The sequence below is a fragment of the Rhinolophus ferrumequinum genome, chromosome 10 (genome assembly GCF_004115265.2).
Source record: "Rhinolophus ferrumequinum isolate MPI-CBG mRhiFer1 chromosome 10, mRhiFer1_v1.p, whole genome shotgun sequence".
NCBI lineage: Eukaryota > Metazoa > Chordata > Mammalia > Chiroptera > Rhinolophidae > Rhinolophus > Rhinolophus ferrumequinum.
The window spans coordinates 25,541,115-25,561,687 of record NC_046293.1 but is presented as its reverse complement, the minus strand read 5'-3'; the positions used below and the strand labels follow the sequence as shown (position 1 = coordinate 25,561,687).

The following is a 20,573-nucleotide window of genomic DNA, read 5'->3' as shown; positions in this document are numbered from 1 at the left end:
CTATAAAGAGAGTTGAAATTAAAACAAATGTCCCTCCATTATGAACAATTGATTAATTTATCAGTTATATATTTTCTAGTAATATAAATCATTTCTCTCAAATGCTTCTAAGAAGAAAACTGATTTGACTTCAAGGACCAAACTAACTCATTAGTCTGTCAGATAAAAAGAGGTCTTAAGATTAATATTAGAATATGATCTGCTTAATAAAGTATTATGAATTCAATCTCAGGTACTGTTTAAACTAAATTATATTGAATGAGTGAAGACTAAATGAAAATGTGAAACAAATCTGACTTTTACAGAGCCCTATAAGTGACAACCACTCAGTAGTAATGTGATTTTTATGTTAGAAAATTATCAAGTAAACATAATCTACCATATATCTAGTGGAAAAATAATAAATAACAAAATTGCAGGTTCTGAAGGAATTTTCATTCAATTAGATTATACTAAACTCTTTTTCTCGATTTTGGTACTAATCAGAAGTACCCATGTGATTATCAATTGTATGTGATCATTTGGGTATGTGATCCCTTCAAAGGAAGTCCAAATACATCAATCCCTTAATAAGTTTAACACCAATTTACAATAGTTTCAAAATTCAAATTGAGGATTTACTGAGATTTGGAGAGAAGTGATTCTGAGCTCCCAAATTATAAACATATTGAGAAAACACAGAGCTCACTTGTCACTAGCTAGATCCCCATTTGCTCATCTCCGCAATTCATCTGATTCCTTTTACAGCCCAAAGTTAAATTAGCCTTAAATTTTGAAAAAGAGACAAGCGTTGAAAACATGTAAGTAAATTAGTCTTAACACATCTCATTTCTGTTTTCATTATTCATAAAATCATACTTCCCCACTCTAAATGTAGAAGTGAACTAGAAAACTCACACATAGACCATGGTAATTAGGCTGCATATTAGGAACAGTGGAGACAGAACCAGGACTGAGAATTTGAGCTACACCAGCTGTGGGAGCGGGGGGAACAGATCAAGGTACTATGAGATCGATATGGACACTAAAAATTGGATAGTTTTATGAAAAATAATTGACCTCAGAGATATGAATTAGAAATTCATTTCATCAAGATGGTTGGAAGAGTTGAAGTGAACAGTTATCTCAGGTATAAATTAAACAAATAGAAGATAACAATGCAAAGTAATCACATATATGTTTTAAATAAGTCATTCTCTGAAGTCCTAACATCAAATACTAAAAAAAAGAAAAATTTAAAAATTTAAAAAATAATTTAAAAACTCACCCCTTAAATATGTACTTACTATTTGTTAAGCATAGTTCTAAGTGCTTTAAAAACATTAAATATATTTGAATCTCATCAAAAAGCTACTAGTCATTGTTGTTATTACTATTTTAAAGGTAAAGAAACTTATTCTTCTGGAGAATTTGAATAAATTTTACAGAGTCTTGTATCTAGTAATTGTCAGAGCTGAAATTTAAACTCAGGCAATCTGGTTTCAGAGTCCATGCTTAACTACTCAATTATATTGTACTTAAGGGCCAGATAGTAAAGTTAGTCAAGTGAAGATACAAGTTTTAGACATCGATGAACTTGGGCAGACATTCAAAATGAGCACTGGTGTTGCCTATCTAAACCTCCTCTGTGATAAAAAGCCCACAATCATTAACCAAATACCCTGACTGAACCTGGTATACAGTCTTCCTTGGACCAGTATTGTATAAATGTTATCATGTGTGTCATACATACGTCTTAGCCCACAAATATTAACAACAGCCATCCTTAACAATTATCTGGAGGAAACATTTGTGTTTCTGAGACCATGTGTCAGTCAAATATAAGTGTGTCTGTGGTCTAATATATGTCAATACAGAAAATTCCATGTAAGAAATATACTTTTGAATATTTGAAAAATAAATTTCACAACCCCTAAGGAATTGATATGCTTCATGATCTTAATAGTGAGAGATATGTAAAGAATCATGCTTTCCTTTCAGTTCTGGCTACCAGAAATCTCAAAGTTAAATTCAACATTTGATCCTCACAAGTTTGCTTAGCTTCCTGGCAATATCTTAAGTTGCCTCTCTCTCTTTGGTCCTGATAATTAAAAATATTTCTCTAAGTGTACATATTTTTTTGTAAGTCCATTCAAAAACTTTTAAAATAAATTTTAGTAGAAATAAATTTTGTGGGTTTTGTTGTTGTTGTTGTTGTAGTTGTTGTTGTTTTGACGTCATCTCTGTTGGCAGCTGTCTGGATTTGGATTCATACCAAAGTATCTTCTAGGATGTTTTTACATCAAGTTACTGAAGGCCAAGAGCCTTGCTTTACACTCACTACTCTCTCCTGAGGAGCTGTCTATTTTGCATCTCCTGTAGCACTAGGCACAGTGCTATGAATGGAGTAGGTATTTGAATGAATATATTAATAAGTGAGTGAACGAAGTTAATATCCTCATTATCAAGATGCTTGAAAACACCAGTTAAACCTTTAACTCTCCTTTTTTAGGATCCAGGCAACAATTCTATAAGTTAAGAAGATTCAGTTTTATCTCAAGTTTTCTATCAGAAAAGTTCTAGGAGTACATATACATAATTTGTCTAAGAGTACATACAAATAATTGGTCTAGGAATTGAGCCAGTCATCAATTTATTGCTTCTTAGCTCCAAATCTACCCTTCATTGTCTGCTCTGTTATAACGGAGATAGGCTCTAAATGTTTCTCATTTGCCAGCTGGCATAACATTAAATTTTGTCAGTCGAGGGTACTGGAGAGACTCTGGAAGAGGCAGGCGTTTCTTTCCTGATTCCAGCGTGCTTTGTTCATCAGGCTACTGCAGTTTGAGTTTTCTTTAGTACCCAATGGCCCGCTGAATGTAGTACCTCCCCCTGGGCAACTTCTAATAGCTCCCTTTCCGGTCACAATGGAGTAGTCCCAGCAGGGCAGCTCCATTGATAGGCTTCCCCTCACATACCCTCTAGAGATTCTAGAGTGAGTTCCCATTTGTAGCACCTTCCTGTGTATACCTTCCCCAGCACAGAGGGCAGATATGCAGATTTGCTGACATGGCACGTCAGCTAACGTCTCCATCATCTACTGAGCCATGCTTGTGCCCTCTCTACGAAGGTCTGGATTTCAGTCCACAGTTTAGAATGGGGGAGGCCTCTCCCTTGAGTGTTTTGTCTCACCCAAGGGATAGTGGCTACTCCCTGTGTCTGATATTCTGTATTTTTTAGAGTTTTTTTTAACCTCCTTTTAACCAATGCCCCATTACTCCAATCCTCTATTAATAACTTTTTTATATTAAATCTTCCTAGTTCAAATTGTTGTAAGTTCCAGTCCCCTGATTAGACCCTGAGTGAGGGATATAGTTAATTCAACTGTAATTTTACTTGATCTATTTTTCTCACCTCCAATACTACTAGAATTTTCCTCTAATTCAGTGTATACAAACTTTTTAAGTAGTGGAATACTGTTTGGACACAAAACCCCATGTGGAATACAAATGGGTATAAGACATGAAAAATAAAGGTGCTTTGATTTAAATGGGGATAGATCGCAAGATACCCCACATCCCCCCTCCTCCTCAACCTCTCTCTCTGCACATGGTAGTCTTGAAACACCTCTCTGGAGCCTAAAAGATTCTCAGGACTTGGTGTCTCAGCTGGTTAGGGCTGCTATAACAAAATAGCAGAGACAGAGAGTCTTATAAACAACAGAGATTTATTTTACAGAGTTCTAGACACTGAAAGTCTGAGATCCAGTGCCAGCATTGTCAGGTGAGGACCCTCTTCCAGGATACAGACTTCTGGTTGTATCCTTACATGATGGTAGGGGCTAGGGAGCTCTGTGAAGTCGCTCTTTTAAGACACTAATCCCATTCATGAGCCTCATGAATGAGCCTCCACCCTCATGAGCCTCCACCCTCATGACCTAATCACTCTCAAAGCCCCATGTCCTAATACTATCACATTATTAATTAGGATTTAAATATATACATATAGGGGGCCACACACATTCAGTTCATAGCACACAGGTTGAGAAACAGAGCTGTGTATCCATTTTATGTATGATAAAGTTAAGAATCTTCCTCTAAATTTTACAAATTATATTGATATAGTCATTATAGTCAATGTGCACTGAATGGATATCTAGTTCCTATTTTATTCAAGAAATAAAATAATGTCCTTTTAGAATGATCCAATTATCCAACCTGAAGCAAGAAGGTATAGTGGAAGGAACTTAAGGATCGCAGAAGTAAATGTGTTTATTTCTATCAAACCAGACAGTTGAGTCATAATGAAAGGAGATGGTGGGATGGAATGGAATTGGGTTGTTAGTGGAGAATAGATTGTTAAACTCAATTCTCAATATTTTCACTCTTTTCAACTCTTGTCTTCACTAAAGACTAAGAAGTTGTCGTTGTCTCTCTGGAAAGTCCCTGATGTCAGAAAGGGAAACACCAGGAGAGGCAGCTTTTCCTTTCATAGAGGACTGTTTCTTTAATAGTAGACATACTTTTTCAGTGGAGTCCTCAGTCAGACAAACCCTCATCTCAAATCTGCACATTAACTTAATATCATACCACCTTTAATTCAGAAAATGACTGAATATAAGCTATACTATAGAATTCTACACAATTAACATAAAAGGATCACAACCTGCCAAGCTAATCAATATTGTGAAATAAAATGAAATAAAACTATCTTCACAATTGCTTGCTTTCCTGACATCAGTATGAAATAAACTTGATTTTCAAAATGGGTATGGAGAGGGTTAAAGATGTAGTGACCATACAGTACAGATTTGTTGTTCTGGAAGAATTTCATGGAAGGAGGAATGTATAAAATGAGTAAAAAATATTACAAAAGTAAGATAATATTCTCCTGAGCCTTCCATGTAATTGGTAGGTTCTGGAAACAAGATACCACTAGGTTTCATTTCTTTTGTTAGTAGGCTTGTTGTTTGTGTTAAATGTAATTATCCACAAAAACAAAAACAAAAAAACACACATAAAACACTCCTGCCCAGCTCTATTATAAAGAGAACTATAATAAGAAAGCTTATATAATTTCCAGACTACTCATTGATTATTTCTAATTTGAGATCCCACATTTGAAAGGATGACAATTTTCTGAGTAGGTACAATTAAAACTAATGAGTTTTAGATTGTTGGAATCAGAAGTCCAAATTCTCAGTTGAGTTTCTGAGTGGAGAATGTGATTAAACAGAGTTGACACACACAAACTTCTACAAAGGTCTGCAGGTCATGTGAGGGAAGAGGGCGCAGTAAAAACTGTGACAAACTGAAGAACACATACCCGATGTCTAACAATGATTGCACAAGAATTTCCTGTGACTGAGCCTCCATTCAGAGATTATGATGGAGTTGGTCACAAGTGGAAACCAAGTATGTGTGTGTTTTAAAATCAAAGTATTTCTAATGTAATTGAGCTCAATTAGCTTAATTGAGGAACCCTGTCCTCTTCTATTTCATCCCTCAGCTCCCATCGAAATTGTTGCTAGGAAGGACTGCAGGCATGATGATGACATATTTTAGAATTTTAGGAAACCCAGCTTTTTGTGCAACAGCTTCTGATTTTCAAATGTCACCAAATGTTGCAAAAATGTTTTTTAAAACATTGTTTGTGCAAACAAAGAAATTATAAATGCTGAATCCAACCGATAAATCACCAGGTTGTAGATTTTGAATTGGAGATTTCTTTTCCCAAGGAAATATAAAATATTCTAAAGGGAATTTGGCTTTTGAAGAGAAGTCCAGTAGAAAAAATATGAGTTTTGGATTCAGACGATCTAGTTTTAGCTGTGTGAAACTGAGTTGTTTAATCTTTTGATTCCTGATCTGGAAAAAGCATGTAATAAAATATGGTCTACCTACAAAGCACAGGATTTTCATGAGGATTGATTATGCAATGCCCTAGAAAGCACATTGCTTAATCAGCTCTGTCTTCAGGCGCAATGTGGGGGCACAGCTGGTTTTTTCCAGGGTCAGCATTTCTCTTCATCTTTTTATTTTCTTATTCTGTGAGTCTGGGCTTCATTTGTAGGTTACTTCCTCCATGAGACTAGAAAACATCTTCAACATAGAGACTCTTTGCACCTCCTAATTCCAGAGGAAGAGAGATACGTTCCCTCTCCCAGTGCCCATATGTTGTTACACATCAGGTAAGAAACTTAAGAAAGACTCAGTTATAGGACAACATCTATTTCTGAAATAATTTTGTGTTACGGAAGATGAAATCATGTATGACAGTCCAATGGGTTCAGATTAGGTTTAGGAGAGATTTTTCCCAAAGGAAAATTAAAATGCTGAAAGCTATTACTAGATAGCTGTGGGGAAAAAAAGTGCCTTTAAAAAAATTAAAAGAAAAATAGATTTTAGTACAGAGAGTAATTAAAGAAATGGCTTCAATTACTGTGTACAAAAAATTGCTGTGTAACAAAGAGTAACAACTAGTCTTTCTATGTCCACTGAAAACGAAAGAAAAAAAATAGCTAAAAGCATGTAATGTAGGATTTGGAGAAAAAATAATTTCTAAACGTGAGGAATTCATGCTAAATGTATTTCGAAACTCCGAGAAATTTTTTTAGGTTTTGGGTTATGCACCACACTTTTGACCTCAAACTTATTTTTTTTCTTTTGGAAAAGAGGAAATGTAAAGAAAAGCCCTGTTGTGAGATTTTCTTCTCTTCTTCAAGGCAATCATCATCTGAACCATAACTCTTTAAAATTATTTACCACTCTCCTCTGTATAAACTTAAACCCCAGCTAGGCCACTCTCTTTTCTGTTAATTAAAAAAGACATAGGCATAATTATTCCAAAGAAAAGGGTTTGTGGGCTTTGCCTAGGTCTGGATTAGAAGAACAATTGTTTCAGGGAAGGTAAGAAATTGTGATCTGTGAACACGTTGGCAGAAGCACCTGCTCCCTTCAGGAAAATTAGAAATGAGGTAGCAAAGGAAACCTGCAGTGCTAGATGAGGGCCGCATGCCAGTGAAACGTTAGCCCTATATGATGTATATGAGGGCCTGAATTGGGGAGCACAAAGATATTGATAGAAACCGCTTCTGGAAAAGGAAAAGACCTTCATCTGTAATAACTTTAGTCTAAGGCCAGGGTATTAAAAAGCTCAGGATGATGAAAACAGCAAGGACAAAAATTCTGGTTACTTTCTTATGAAGGATCCACATATCTGTGTCTTCCTGGCCATCAGTGTACATCATCCAGTAGAATGATGCCAGCTGATACAAACTCCTTTGTACAGACAGAACCCTCCCCCTCATTCAATGAATCAGAATTCAAATACTCCATTCTTTCATTTCCAATCACAAAAACAGAAAATTGGATCCTTGATTACCCAAAGGTCAATGCTGTGAAATAAGGAAAGCCTAGCACCTGTACTAAACAGGTGAAATCTACTCCCATTACACTTCTATAATGAGAAACTAAACACATTAAAATAAAAGTTAAACTAGTTCTTGTCTGCTTTCACGTATATCAATCAAGCATCTAGTGCCATTTAGTAAATTAGCAAATAGCCCTTCACACATCAAATGTCTTAATGAATGCTGAGTTAAAGGAAAGTAAAAAATTAGTATTCATAACAATATATTTGGGCTAAAAGAAAAAATAAATTGTTTCATATTTTATACATGACTTTTAAAATACAGTGCAGTACATATTGCCTTTTCAAAATTGCATTTAATGCATTTATATACATGTTGATTCTTATATATAAAAGTTAAAGTTATTTAGAAATTTTTATGTACAAAATGCTTAATTCTACATTAATAAGTAAATAAATACCTTGTAATAGAAACACAGTTATAAATAATTCTATCAAAATGAAAATATTGTATTTGTTATGTTGAGAAGTAGATATTGAATTAGGTCAGTGAGGATTAAATTTTCATTATGTGCAGTTGCTTTGAAAGAATCCACAGTATTCACAAATACAAATGTAATGGTAAAAGTATTTGCTCTTCTTATCAGTTTGTTCAATTCACTTATAGATTGAAACTGAATTTGTGCAAAATAGATTGAACTGAATTATTGTTGGGTAGAGGTTAGCTGTGACCTGGGACTCAGGTTTCACATGGAAGAAACCACCTAATAAAGCAGTGAGAGTGAGGAGAAAGAGACTAAAGAATAAGTCTTGTCAACATGTTAGGAGAGGGTAAAGAAAATTTTCTTTAAAAATTGAAAGAGTTTTTGAATGAAAAAAGTTTAATTATTACATGAATTATATGCTACTACTATACAAAATTTTTGTTCTGACTTGGCATATGTTCTTATTCCATACACTATTTATATGTAGTTTCTTCCATACCCAAAACTTCTATTGGCTCATACATGCTGACAATCTCATCTTTAGCTCCCATTAATATCTCTTCCCTAAAATCTGGAATCCTATATACATATACCTACTAGAAACTCTATGTAGATGTTCACAAACTTTAATATAAATGATTTTGTAGAGTCCATACTCTGAAACTTCTCCAATAAATGTAGAATACAGATAACAGGATCACAGAGCCAGATGTAGTTTAAATAGCTCTGGAAGGACTGCAGAGAGAATTTCTGTGAGTACAGGGGCCTGCCAGGTAAGGAATGGAACTGGAAGGAAAAGTTCTCTTGAACAATAAAGGGGGTCAAATATATGGTGATGGAAGGAGAACTGACTCTGGGTGGTGAGCACACAATATGATACTAGTATATAGAAGATGTATTATAGAAATATACACTGCAGACCTATATAATATTACTAACCATTGTCACCCCAATACATTTAATTTTAAAAAACCTAAAATAAAAGAATTTATTGGGTCACAGAGCAACGATAAAAACACTCAGCGGTGTAAAGTATAGGGAACATAGTCAATGCTATTCTAGTAACTATATGGTGTCAGATGGGTACGAGAGTTATCAGGGTGATCACTTCATACGTTACATAAATGTCTAATCACTATGCTGTACACCTGAAACTAATATAATATTGACTGTCAAGTATAATTGAAAGATTACAAAAATTATTTAAAAAGAGAGAAAGTCTGAGTTCAATGAAGGAGTTTAGAGAAGATTTAGCAGTTTCAATGTAAAAAAAAATAAGGGATACATTCCAAATGTATACAACCAGATGGAGGTTGTGGGATCATTCAGTAATATAATTAACTTTGTGATCTGCCAATTATTAAGTGTTCCTGTTCATTCATTATTTAACAAGAGATGATTTTCTGGTTACTCCAAAAGAGATACATCAAGCAATAGATTAATGGAAGACCCGAGTGATCAGGTAAGAAATTAAGGGCAAGTACCGAAAAGAAAAATAGTGTTAGTTTGATCTAAGTTGTTTTTAAGGAAAGTCATACTTTCTTGGCTCCTGGGGAAATAATGTCAATAACTTAGCTTGAGGAAGGGGGAGTGGCCAGGAAACAAAACCAGGGAGGGACAGGGTAAAGAGGAACTGATCCTCATTTTGTAATTAAAAGAGATTTGTTTTTAGAAAATGTGGATGAGTCCAACTATGCTCAACCAAACATTTTATAAAAAGGATCAAGAACATTAATTTATTGATTCATCATATATTGAAATTATCATTTGAAGTATGCTGAATTGGTTGGGTTTACTCTCTCAACACTTCCGATACCTCCATAAAAGGAAGAGCCTTCCGGAAAAGCTTCCTTTTGAACCTGGATCCCAAATAAAGCCAGACTCACAGCTTGAAACGCATGTTCGCCAGCTTCTATCAGACATCTCTCAGCCAGCGCAGCACAGACTGGTGAGTGAGAAAAGCTTTTGGATATAGTTTGTAATTAGTACTAATGTGACCATAGCTAACTAGTACACAAGCAAAATTTATGGTTTTAAAATAGCATATAAACTTTTGGGAAAATTTGTACTATAAATGAAGCCTTGAAAAAAAAAATCTCTCCATAGGTTTCCCCAATATGTAATTTTCTTCCTTCCTTCCTTCCTTCCTTCCTTCCTTCCTTCCTTCCTTCCTTCCTTCCTTCCTTCCTTCCTTCCTTCCTTCCTTCCTCTCTCTCTCTCTCTCTCTCTCTCTCTCTCTCTCTCTCTCTCTCTCTCTCTTTCTTCTTTCTTTCTTTCTTTCTTTCTTCTCTCTCTCTCTCTCTCTCTCTCCCCCTTCCCCCCTCCCTCTCACTCCCTTCCCCCTCTCACAGACACACACACAGACACACACACATAGACATATACGTATACACACAATCTACTTGGCTCCCAAAATAATTTCTTTGGAAATGTGATGTAATATTCATATATTAAAAACTTCAACATACAAAATTAGAGAGACTTCTATACCTTATAGTCCAGCTTAAAAATAATACCAACCATTATTTTCTGTTCGTGTCTCAAGGAGGTGACTTTGAAATATAGACTGTCGTGTATTCACCCTCACCTATGGCAAGTGATACTACATGATTATAATCATCTTAGCAGGATGCAAATAGCATTTTTTGTTGTTGAACTTGAGGTCTGCTTTCAGTATCTGGAAGTAGAAGTTCAGCATATCAGAACACTTATGGCAATGTCACGAAATAGAAAAGCAGAACATAGCAGAGTGATTAAATGAACAGAGCCAACTAGTATCTAATCTCTGGCACGTATTGGCTGTATTACTTGAAGAAAGTTTTTAACATCTCTGTTACTTTAAGGAAGTTGCCTCATCTGTAAATTAATAATAATAATAAGCTCCTATTTGATAATGTTATTGTGAGTTTAAATAAGTCATAAAAGTTAAGAGCTCAGAAATAGGCCTCCTACAGAGTTAACACACAATAAATATTAGATATTACTTTTCCTATTATTATTATTAAAAAAAATTCATGTTCTCTTCAGTGAAGTCTAAGTTACCGTTTCATGCTCAAATCCCTTAGATTGGATGTTTGACTGGGATCCATAGTGGTCAACATTAACTAAACATTTTGGGAAGTAAGGGTGATGTTGTGAACACTCAAACTTTTCGCTTTATAAACCACTGAATCTCAATTCCTTTCCACTGACTCTGACAGTCAAAAGAATTATTTCAGTCTTTACCTCTAGTGGTTCCTCAAACTGCAGTGAAATAGAATGATTTCTGGATGGCTATGTGACAAAAGGGAAAGAGTTATGTGAGTGGTCAGATTTCTGAGGAACTTTTGTCATAATTTTTATATTAATGTTATATTTTCAACTTAGATTGTCTTAACATTGTATTCTATTGTAGATTGTCTTCCTTTATATTATTGAAGTTAAAACCAAGTAGTGGGCAGGGATCTTGAATCCAGTTTGTGCATTACGACGAGTCTGTATTTTTACTCGAAGAGAGACATGAATGATGATATAAGGCTGACAAATGCAGGAGATTCCCAGTCTCCAGGTAAGAAGCATACCTGACAGGCTCCAGATGCTCATGAAGTAAACAAATTTATATGTGGTGAGTCCCTGCCATCTACTCTGAATCCTTACCTTCCTGGAGAGTCAGTGTCTATGCTCTTCATCTCGTCTACACATGCCAAATTATTTCAGCTATCTATCCAAGATATCTTACAAAAAGATCCACACTTTGTGAATAAAAGATAACTGATCTTTGTACTATTTTTAACACCTTTATTTAAATATAATTGACATACCTTAAAATGCACATATTTAAAGTGTACAATTTAAAAAATGTTGACCTATATGGTGAACATCCATGAAACCACAACTATGTTCAAGGTAATAAACATATCCATCAACACCCAAAGTTTCCTCATGCACTATTGTAGTCTTTCTTTGCTGCCACTTTCCCCATGTCTTCCTTGAGACAATTGCAGATTACCTTTGTGTCACTGTAGATAGATTTGCATTTTCTGATATTTTATATAGATGGAATCACACAGTATGTACTCAGTTTTGTTTGGCTTCTACTATTCAGCATAATTATTTTAACATTGATCCATGTTTTGTAGGTATCAATAGTTTATTTCTTTTTTTTTATTTTCCTGACTAATATTTCCTCATATAGATGTACCACAACCTATTTATGCATTCACCCATTAACGAGCATTTGGATTATTTCCATTTGGGTTATTACAAATAAAGCTGTTATAAAAATTTATGTACCAGTCTTTGTATGGACCTATGCTTCCATTTCTCTTGAGGAATTCCCCTGAGTAGAATGGCTGAGTCATATGGTAGATATACACTTAGTTGTTTAAGAAACATCTGCACTGCTTTCCAAAATGTTTGTACCATTTTACATTGTCTACCAACAATAGATGAGAGTTCCAGTTTCATATCCTCATCAACATTTGATGTGGTCAGACGTTTTAATTGTAATCATTCTAATAGGTATGCAGTAGTTTGTAAATTTGGTTTTAATTTGCCTTTTCTTTATGACTAGTGATGATGAGCAACTTTTTATGTTCAAATTGCCATCGAAATATTTTATTTCATGAAGTGTCCAACTCTTTTGCTCAGATTTCTTAATGTGTTTGTTTTCTTTTAAGTGTTAAGAGTTTTTTCTATATATTATAGACACAAGTCCTTTTTCAGTCATTTGATTTGCAAATATTTTCTCCCAGTCTTTAGCTTGTCTTTTCATTTTGTTAACACTATCCTTTGAGGAGCAGACATTATTAGTTTTTAGGAAGCCCAATTTATTATTTTTTAATGGGTTATTCTTTTTGGATTGGATTGAGGAAATGTTTGTCTAACCCAAGATAACAAAGAATTTGTCCAGTTTTCTTCTATAAGTTTTATAGTTTTAGGTTTTACATTCGTTAATTTCAAATGGATCATAGAAATGAATGTATTTGAAATTAACTTTTGTATACGGGATGTGGTATGGATCTAAAATCTGTTTTGTTGGGGTTTTTTTTGCACATGGATATCCAATTATTCCAGCACCATTTATCAAAATGACTATCATTTTTGTGTGTCTTTTCTAAAAATCTGGTGTCCATGTTTGTGTAAGTCTACTTCTCGACTCTCTGTCTATTTTTACACCATTACCATGCTGTACTGGCAATTGTATCTTTATAATAAGTCTTTAAACCAGGTAATGTTCATCCTCCAACTTAGTTCTCTTTAAAATCTGGCTATTCTAGTTTTTTGCATTCTTTTTTTTTAAAGATTTTATTGGGGAAAGGGAACAGGACTTTACTGAGGAACAGTGTATATTTCAAGGACTTTTTTTTATTGGGGAACAGTAGTGTATTTTTCCCAGGACTCATCAGCTCCATCCAAGTCAAGTCATTGTCCTTTCGACCTTAGTTGTGGAGGGCGCAGCTCAGCTCCAGGTTTAGTCGCTGTCGTTAGTTGCAGGGAGTGCAGCCCACCATCCCCTGGGGGAGTCAAACCAGCAACCTTTTGGTGAGAGCGCGCGCTCCAACCAACTGAGCGACCCATCCGCCCCAGTTCCTTTGCATTTTCATATAAATTTTACAGTTTGCCAATTTCTACAAAAGAAAAAAGCCTGCTTAGAATTTTACCTGGTATTGTGATGAATCTATAGATTACTTTGGGTAGAATTGACATCTTACCAATATTGTGTCTTCTGACTCATAAAAATAGCATCTCTCTCCATTTATTTATGTTTGCAATTTCTTTCAGCAATGTTTTAGAATCTTCAGAGTACAAGTTTTACATGTCTTTTATCAGATTTATCTCTGAGTATTTAATATTTATGCTATTGTAAGTTTTATGTTATATTTTAATTTCCTATGGATAATTGCTAGTATATAGAAATATTATTAGTTTGTATATATTGATATTGAATCCTACAACATTCTAAACTCACTAATTAGTAATGAAACTGATTAATTTTTCTATAGGAAATGATTCCTCTTCCAATCGTAGTATATGGTCACAAGAACACATAAAAAGGAATAAAAAGAGACTTTGTATCTCTAAAATCATCATCACCATCATAATCTTCTTTCTGGTGGTTCTAATAATTACTCTAGCCACAATTTTAGCAGGTGAGTTTTCCATTTCCCAAATATGCTCATGTTAACTCTTCTATAAAATATTTCATCATAGGTATGTCTTTCATATTTTAGGTCAGGATTGAGAATAATTTCAGGTATCTTTGTACACAGAATAATTATATAGTCCCTCTTCTATAGCATGAGGATAATATCTACACTAAATATTGTAAGGATAAAAATAATTTAATGGATATGAAATTTCCTTCAAAACCAGTATTACTTATAGTTCTTACAAGGCAAGGAGCTTGAGGTAAAATGTAAATCACCACACTGCTTCCTTCACCAAGAAAGTCTCATTTGAAGAAATATCAGAACTAAATATGGTATTTGGTGACATAATTAACACTGTCACAAACTCATGTCTCACCATGGGCTGATAGCAAACAGTTTGTGGAACATTATGTAACTATAGACTACCTCACCCTAATCTATATGTCTCTATATAAATGGTAGTATTTTTTCCTAAGCTATTTCTAGTTGATACCTATGCTTATAAGAATGAAAATTTCAAAGTGCAAAACATTTTATTTCCTTCTGGTTATGCAGCTTGAAATGATGTGGTCAGATTTCCAAGTCTTATTCATAATTCACAACCAAATGCATAGGTTATAAAGAACTAGGCAAAAAAAAATTGCTGCTATACTAATGACCATATTTTTTACACAAAATATTGATTACTTTTAGATCCAAAAAGAAGCATGACACATTTCCTCTTTATGATAGTGAACTATGGACATATATTCTACAAATAACTTGAAACAAATTTAATGAGATATTTGAAATTATATACATAAGTATATAAGAGATAGACATGCATATATAAATGTGTATATGATTTATAGATGATGTATATATTAGAAATGTGTATATAATATATACGTGTATAAAGTAATATAGAAATTAATGTGCACATACGTACATATGTATACATATATGTGCATATATGTATGTATAAATGAGTTTATATAGAATAGATATTATTAATCAACTTTATTCTGTGAACCAGGCAGTAAAATATATATATAAATATATGAATATACTTGATATCTCATATGCCCCTATGCATATAACTGTATATGTGTATATATAATATATATATACATATAGTTAATATGATATGATATATATATAGTTTATAGGTATATAGTTAATTTCATGAGAATGAATGTGATCACCTAGGAGAAGAATGTCACTTGAGAAGAGCAGCAAGCCTTGAGTCTGAGCAATAATATCTACATGAGTGGCATTCATCAAGAATTTCTTTTAACCTAGCAAGAAAATAAGTACAAAAAACTAGGAGTTGTCCTCACTTTGGGAAAAATATAAAGAGTGATTAATGAAGTCTTTCAGATTGAAGGAACAAAGCAATTCTAGTGGTTTTCATTCACATGGATAACTGTTTTAAATGTAGGGCTTTTTACCACTTCAGTACTTAATATATTATTAAATCATTTTTAGTAGAAAAACACAAATCTTCCACTGAACACACATCATGCTTGGATGACTGGATTGGTTACCTAGGAAAGTGCTTCTATTTTTCTGAAAATACAACAACCTGGGCAGCAAGCCAGAACTTCTGTGTCTCTCACGTAGCAACTCTTGCTGTGTTCAACACCACAAAAGAACTGGTAAGGCAATACTTTTGGACTCTAATTATCTTTTCAGAAGTTATAGCCAAAATGGGAATGGTCCAGGAAAGACCCTCTTATTCAGCATAAAGGAGGCCCTATTTTCCACATCAACTCAGACATAGAAAGTAGCTCACATCAGGGTCAGAACACATTCACCTCACAGGTTAGTTCAAGTCAACCCTCATGGTACAAATTATCAAGCAACATTTAGATGACTTCTCCCCCTTGACTTTTCAACTGGGAGTAGGAGTATTTAGAAATAAGTTACATACTAAGCATTTTCCCTATGCCCTCTATAGAACAATTTATATATTATTGTCCACCAGAAAGACCCCAAATGTCTTCAAAAAAGTTTCACCATATGATTACCTAGCTCTACATTTTCAAGTGGAAATAGAACACCAAAATCCAGGGAAAGTCCAAAAACATTTCCATAGTTCAGACCTGGAAAATCAAAATAAAGCCCCAGGTAATGGATTGTTGTTCACCTACCTATTTTACACCAAATGAAAGTTGCCTTTTGTGGGATTATATTTAAAAGGAAAAAAATCTGAAAGTCATGACAAACCATTTGTCAAAAATGCTGAAAAGAATTATAAAAATGAATCAGTATAAGCAAGAAGATCTGGGAACTTTGGGGTACAAAAAGGATAAATGAAGAAAATTAAGAGCGTGCAGTACAAACTGCCCCAACACCAGAAATAATGGAGATGTCAGAGGTGGCAAGAGACAGAAAATTTAAGATCTTAAGGAGCATACGGATATATTTAACATTTATTAAATACTTACTCTACGAGGAATAGTCAGAAGAGGAATTGACCCAAGTTGAAATTAAGTTTGTAGAAGATTCTGATAAAGATTTTTAAATTAGTACATTTGGGTGGCTGAAAAACATAAATGAAGTCATACATTTCATTCATTAAAATAATAAATTCCGACACTAAAACAGGAAAAACACGGGAAAATATCAGATGGATATGAAAACATAACAAAGAAAAGAAATAGTTTAACAAAAAAGCATAGTCATTGAAATCATTTTTGAAATAAACAAAAGTGAAAAAGTAGAAAAAGAGAGTACAACAAAATAATCAATGAGGAAATACAAAAGCAAAAATGCTTCTCTGAATAGACAGTCACAAAAGGAAAAAAGACCAACCCACCCTAATTAATGTAATTGCAAACAGCAGAGATTCTAAAGCATAAAATATTAAAAGTAACTTTATGCCAATAAATTTTAAAACTTAAAAAAAAAGAATAATTTATAAACAATTAAATAATTGTTTAGACAACCTAAAAGTTGGAATATGTATAGACAGGCATATTTCTTAAAAATTAAATGGTAAACATGAAAGAGTAAAAAAATGTTCAAATAAAATAAGACAGAAAAATATCAATCCAACTGAATTCAGAAAAGGTAAAAGAAAAAAATAGTGAAAAAAAACACTGATTAATCCAAATATAACAAAAATTGTGATAAAATGTAAATGTTTTTAATTTATCTCTTAAAAGACAAATATTATCAGATTGGATTTAAAAAGCAACAAAGTCCAGTTACATGTTACTTATACAGACATAACTAAGTACTTAGATATTCATGCACACACACACACACACACACACATATATGAAAGAGATAACGTGAAAGGAAAAGTTATGCAAAGCAACTATTAACAAAACAAAACAAAAAAACTAGGTTAGTGGTAATAATGTCAGAAAATATAATGTATCAGAATAATTTATGAACATATATAAAACCTGAATAACTATTCAATGTATTTTACTGCTAACTGAAATGCTCCCATCCGAAGACACCAAACCTAGAAAGATATACAGGCAAATTTGACCAAGCCTTTACAGAACAGATAATAACTCTCGTATAAAAACTCTTAAAAAATACAAAAGAGAAAAAGTTAATCAATGAGATTTACTACAGAAGTTGTTACAGAAGTAACACAACCCATAAACTAATACATGCACCAGATAAGGACAGTGTCACCTCTAAGATTATTTCCAAATCTGAAAGTCTGTATTTCTGTAAAGAATATTATGAATTAGTTGAAGAAAACCAAAAAGAATGAGGCATTTGCTCTTTATCTTATAAATATCCTTTATTAAAGGATTTCCTGAAGCGATACTCTGACCATTCTCAATATTGGATTGGACTGAGACGAAAACCCGGACAGACCTGGAAGTGGATAGATGGAACCACATACAGTGGCTGGTAAGTCGTGGGTATATATAATTTAAACACCTATAGCTGGGACTCCAAGCTTTTCCCACCATGGAGAATTCTGAGTTATAATACATACACACCAATCTGGAAGCTTCCTTTGTGGTGGAGAATAAAATGAACCTATAGAAAAAGTGGTAATACAAATTGTTATACAAATTATTTAATACTTAGAATATTCCAAGCACAATGCTTCATAATCATTATATTCTTTGACGTCTACAACAACTATGGGAGGTGAGTATATTTATCTCCATTTTATAGATGAAAAGGCTGATGTTCAAAGATGTTGAATGGGCTATATTGCAACACGCATTTAAAAGTATTTGACAATAATTCCTGCACTTCTCTGTCATATAGGTTACATTTTAGACCACACAAAGCTTAAGAATTCAATTTGCTTTATATTCAAACAATACGGTGTAAGGTTAGAGTAAAAGCTCACATCAGAGGAAATTTTTTTCTCTAACTAGAAGAGTTCATTCGTTCTGTGACGTTTTTCTTTTTTTGTGTTTTGTTTCAGGTTTAAAATATTGGGAATTGGAGAATGTGCCTATCTACACAAAATTGGAATTAGCAGCGCTAGTACCCATTTGGTTAGAAAATGGATTTGCAGCAAACCAGACACATATATTCCAAGAAGTTAAGACATCATAGACCTAAGATATTTTATAAAATTTAGTTTTTATTCCTCTTGAAAGAAATATATTAATATGAAAGCAAATGAAATTCATGCTTAGAAATTTCAATTGATGTTTCACTCCAAATCTAAATCCATTTTTAAAATAAATCTAATAGATTCTTGGCATTTAAGAAGTATATGCCCCATCATATTTAAAAGTTCCCAAATCTCTTATAGAATAAAATTTCTAACATGTAATACATTAAAATATGAATGAAAAATTTAAATGACATTTAAAGATATTTAATCATATGAATTCAGACTAATGTCATTTAAAATTACTTTTTTAAAAAAAAAACTCTGATATTTAGCTCCTTGCTTTTATTATCAATACCCATTGGTTGGTTTTCTTTTAGTTTTTAGTTTTGTAATATTTGCATTACTTTATGAGATTTACTCATAAATATAGTGTAATACAAACCCAAGAACAGTTATTTAAAAGTGTTGATTTACTAGCTAAATGAATCTTTTTCACTTATACCAACCTCATGTAAAAAAGATTTCACATTCAGAACATCATATGAGGGGCTTTTAAGATTATGAGTAAACAATTGGAACTATCAGTGTTCTGTTTGTGAATGCCAAGGACCTATTGCATAACGGACAATATGAATAGTAAAACTTTGGTGAGATGTGGGTGAGGGAGTTGTTTGAACTTTGCTGCTCCAGCTTCTCTCTAGTTAGAGAAATTATGTTCTGTGTCAGAATGTATACTTCCTTGGAGGATATTGTCTTTATGTTTACTCAACATTGACAATGTCTCTAAAATATCATTATTTTCTTGAAGTTATTGTGAAATCCGTGATATGCATCCTATGGATGCTTAATATACTCATTAATAGAAATTTAAATAGTTTTAATAGGAGAATGAATGTTGAAGAATGGGACTAGTAAGAAAAGTAAAGTCTAATTCTTTTATCTTTTATTATAGACCACCCCAAATTTTCCATCTTTTCACCCTCTCTCCTCACTCTCATTTTCACTTTCTTTTTCCTCCCTATACTTCCCCCTCCCCCATTCTCTATAAAGACTCATTTGATTATTTTAAACTCAACATGAATAGAGGAAATAACTGTCCACAGTCAAATAAGTGCTAGGACAGTAAAAGACTAAAAGAAGAAATTTCTAATTAAAACTGACCATTTTATGGGTCTTTAGAAAACTCAGGACCTTGTTCTTAAGGTCTTTATTTTAGCAGACTGTATTGTATTATTACTTTCATTGTTCTCCTGTATCAGGAGTAAATAAAAGTATTTTTATTGAAAATTAAAATATAAAATGTTGACAAGGAACTTAGCATTAAATCTACAATTAGTTTAGAAAATAGAGTCTGGATAGATGAACCTTCAACATTTAATTACCAAACAGAGAAAGAAGTGCAAAAACATGTACATGTGATGTAGAAAAGTTTCAGTGATAACACAAGGAAGAAAATGTCCAAAATTTGAGACAGAGGTACCTAGCAAAATTCTTACACAGAAAATATTTTTAAATTGTCAAGTAAAGGAAGTCAGGGCTTTCCTACTTAAAAGCAGAAAAAATTAATAAGAAGAATATTGCCAGCAGATGGAAAAGCATATGTGAGGGTACCAAGTGTTGCACAACTGAGAAATTAAAATAGTCTGGAAGCACTGGAAGGAAAGTTGTGAGATGGGAAAGAATAAGAGTTGGGGTTGAGGACAGGAGTGGGAGAGGGAAGGAGGGAAGGCCCAGCCAGATTTAGGGGAAATTATACTTCATGCTAAGGGAAGTTTAGCCTTGATGCTTTTTTTTTTCTTTATAGAAAGAAAAGGATATTTAAGAATTACTGAGTTTCAGTTGTCTGTAGGAAATCCAGGTAGAAATATTTAACAGGAAGTAGGTTGTACAGTTCTGGAACTAAGGAGCAAGTCTGGGCTGGATATATGAAATAATTCATACAGAGCTACAGAGATCTGAGGTATAAGTTTATGAAACAAAAGGAGAAAGTTACATGGTAGCAAAGACCAGGCAATTATTTGCTTAACGAAAAAATCATTTTCTTCTATATATACTTATTTCTTAATTTTTAAAAAA

At 33.3% G+C, this 20,573-nt stretch overlaps 2 protein-coding genes across 2 annotated transcripts in view; one reads left to right on the top strand and one right to left on the bottom strand.

Annotated features, from left to right (window-relative positions):
• Positions 1-11,279: 11,279 nt before the first annotated feature.
• On the top strand, positions 11,280-18,493 carry LOC117029128 (C-type lectin domain family 2 member A-like). The gene is made up of 5 exons (XM_033118155.1): positions 11,280-11,382; positions 13,820-13,966; positions 15,434-15,603; positions 17,724-17,827; positions 18,360-18,493. The coding sequence occupies exons 1-5, from the start codon at positions 11,334-11,336 to the stop codon at positions 18,481-18,483; spliced, it is 594 nt and encodes a 197-aa protein (XP_032974046.1). The 5' UTR covers positions 11,280-11,333; the 3' UTR covers positions 18,484-18,493.
• The window catches only part of LOC117028754 (killer cell lectin-like receptor subfamily F member 1), a 22,309-nt gene continuing 19,571 nt past the window's right edge, over positions 17,836-20,573 (bottom strand). Inside the window, exon 7 of the mRNA XM_033117642.1 lies at positions 17,836-17,959. The gene's annotated coding sequence lies outside the window, so the exon portion shown is untranslated. The remainder of the gene's footprint in view (positions 17,960-20,573) is intronic.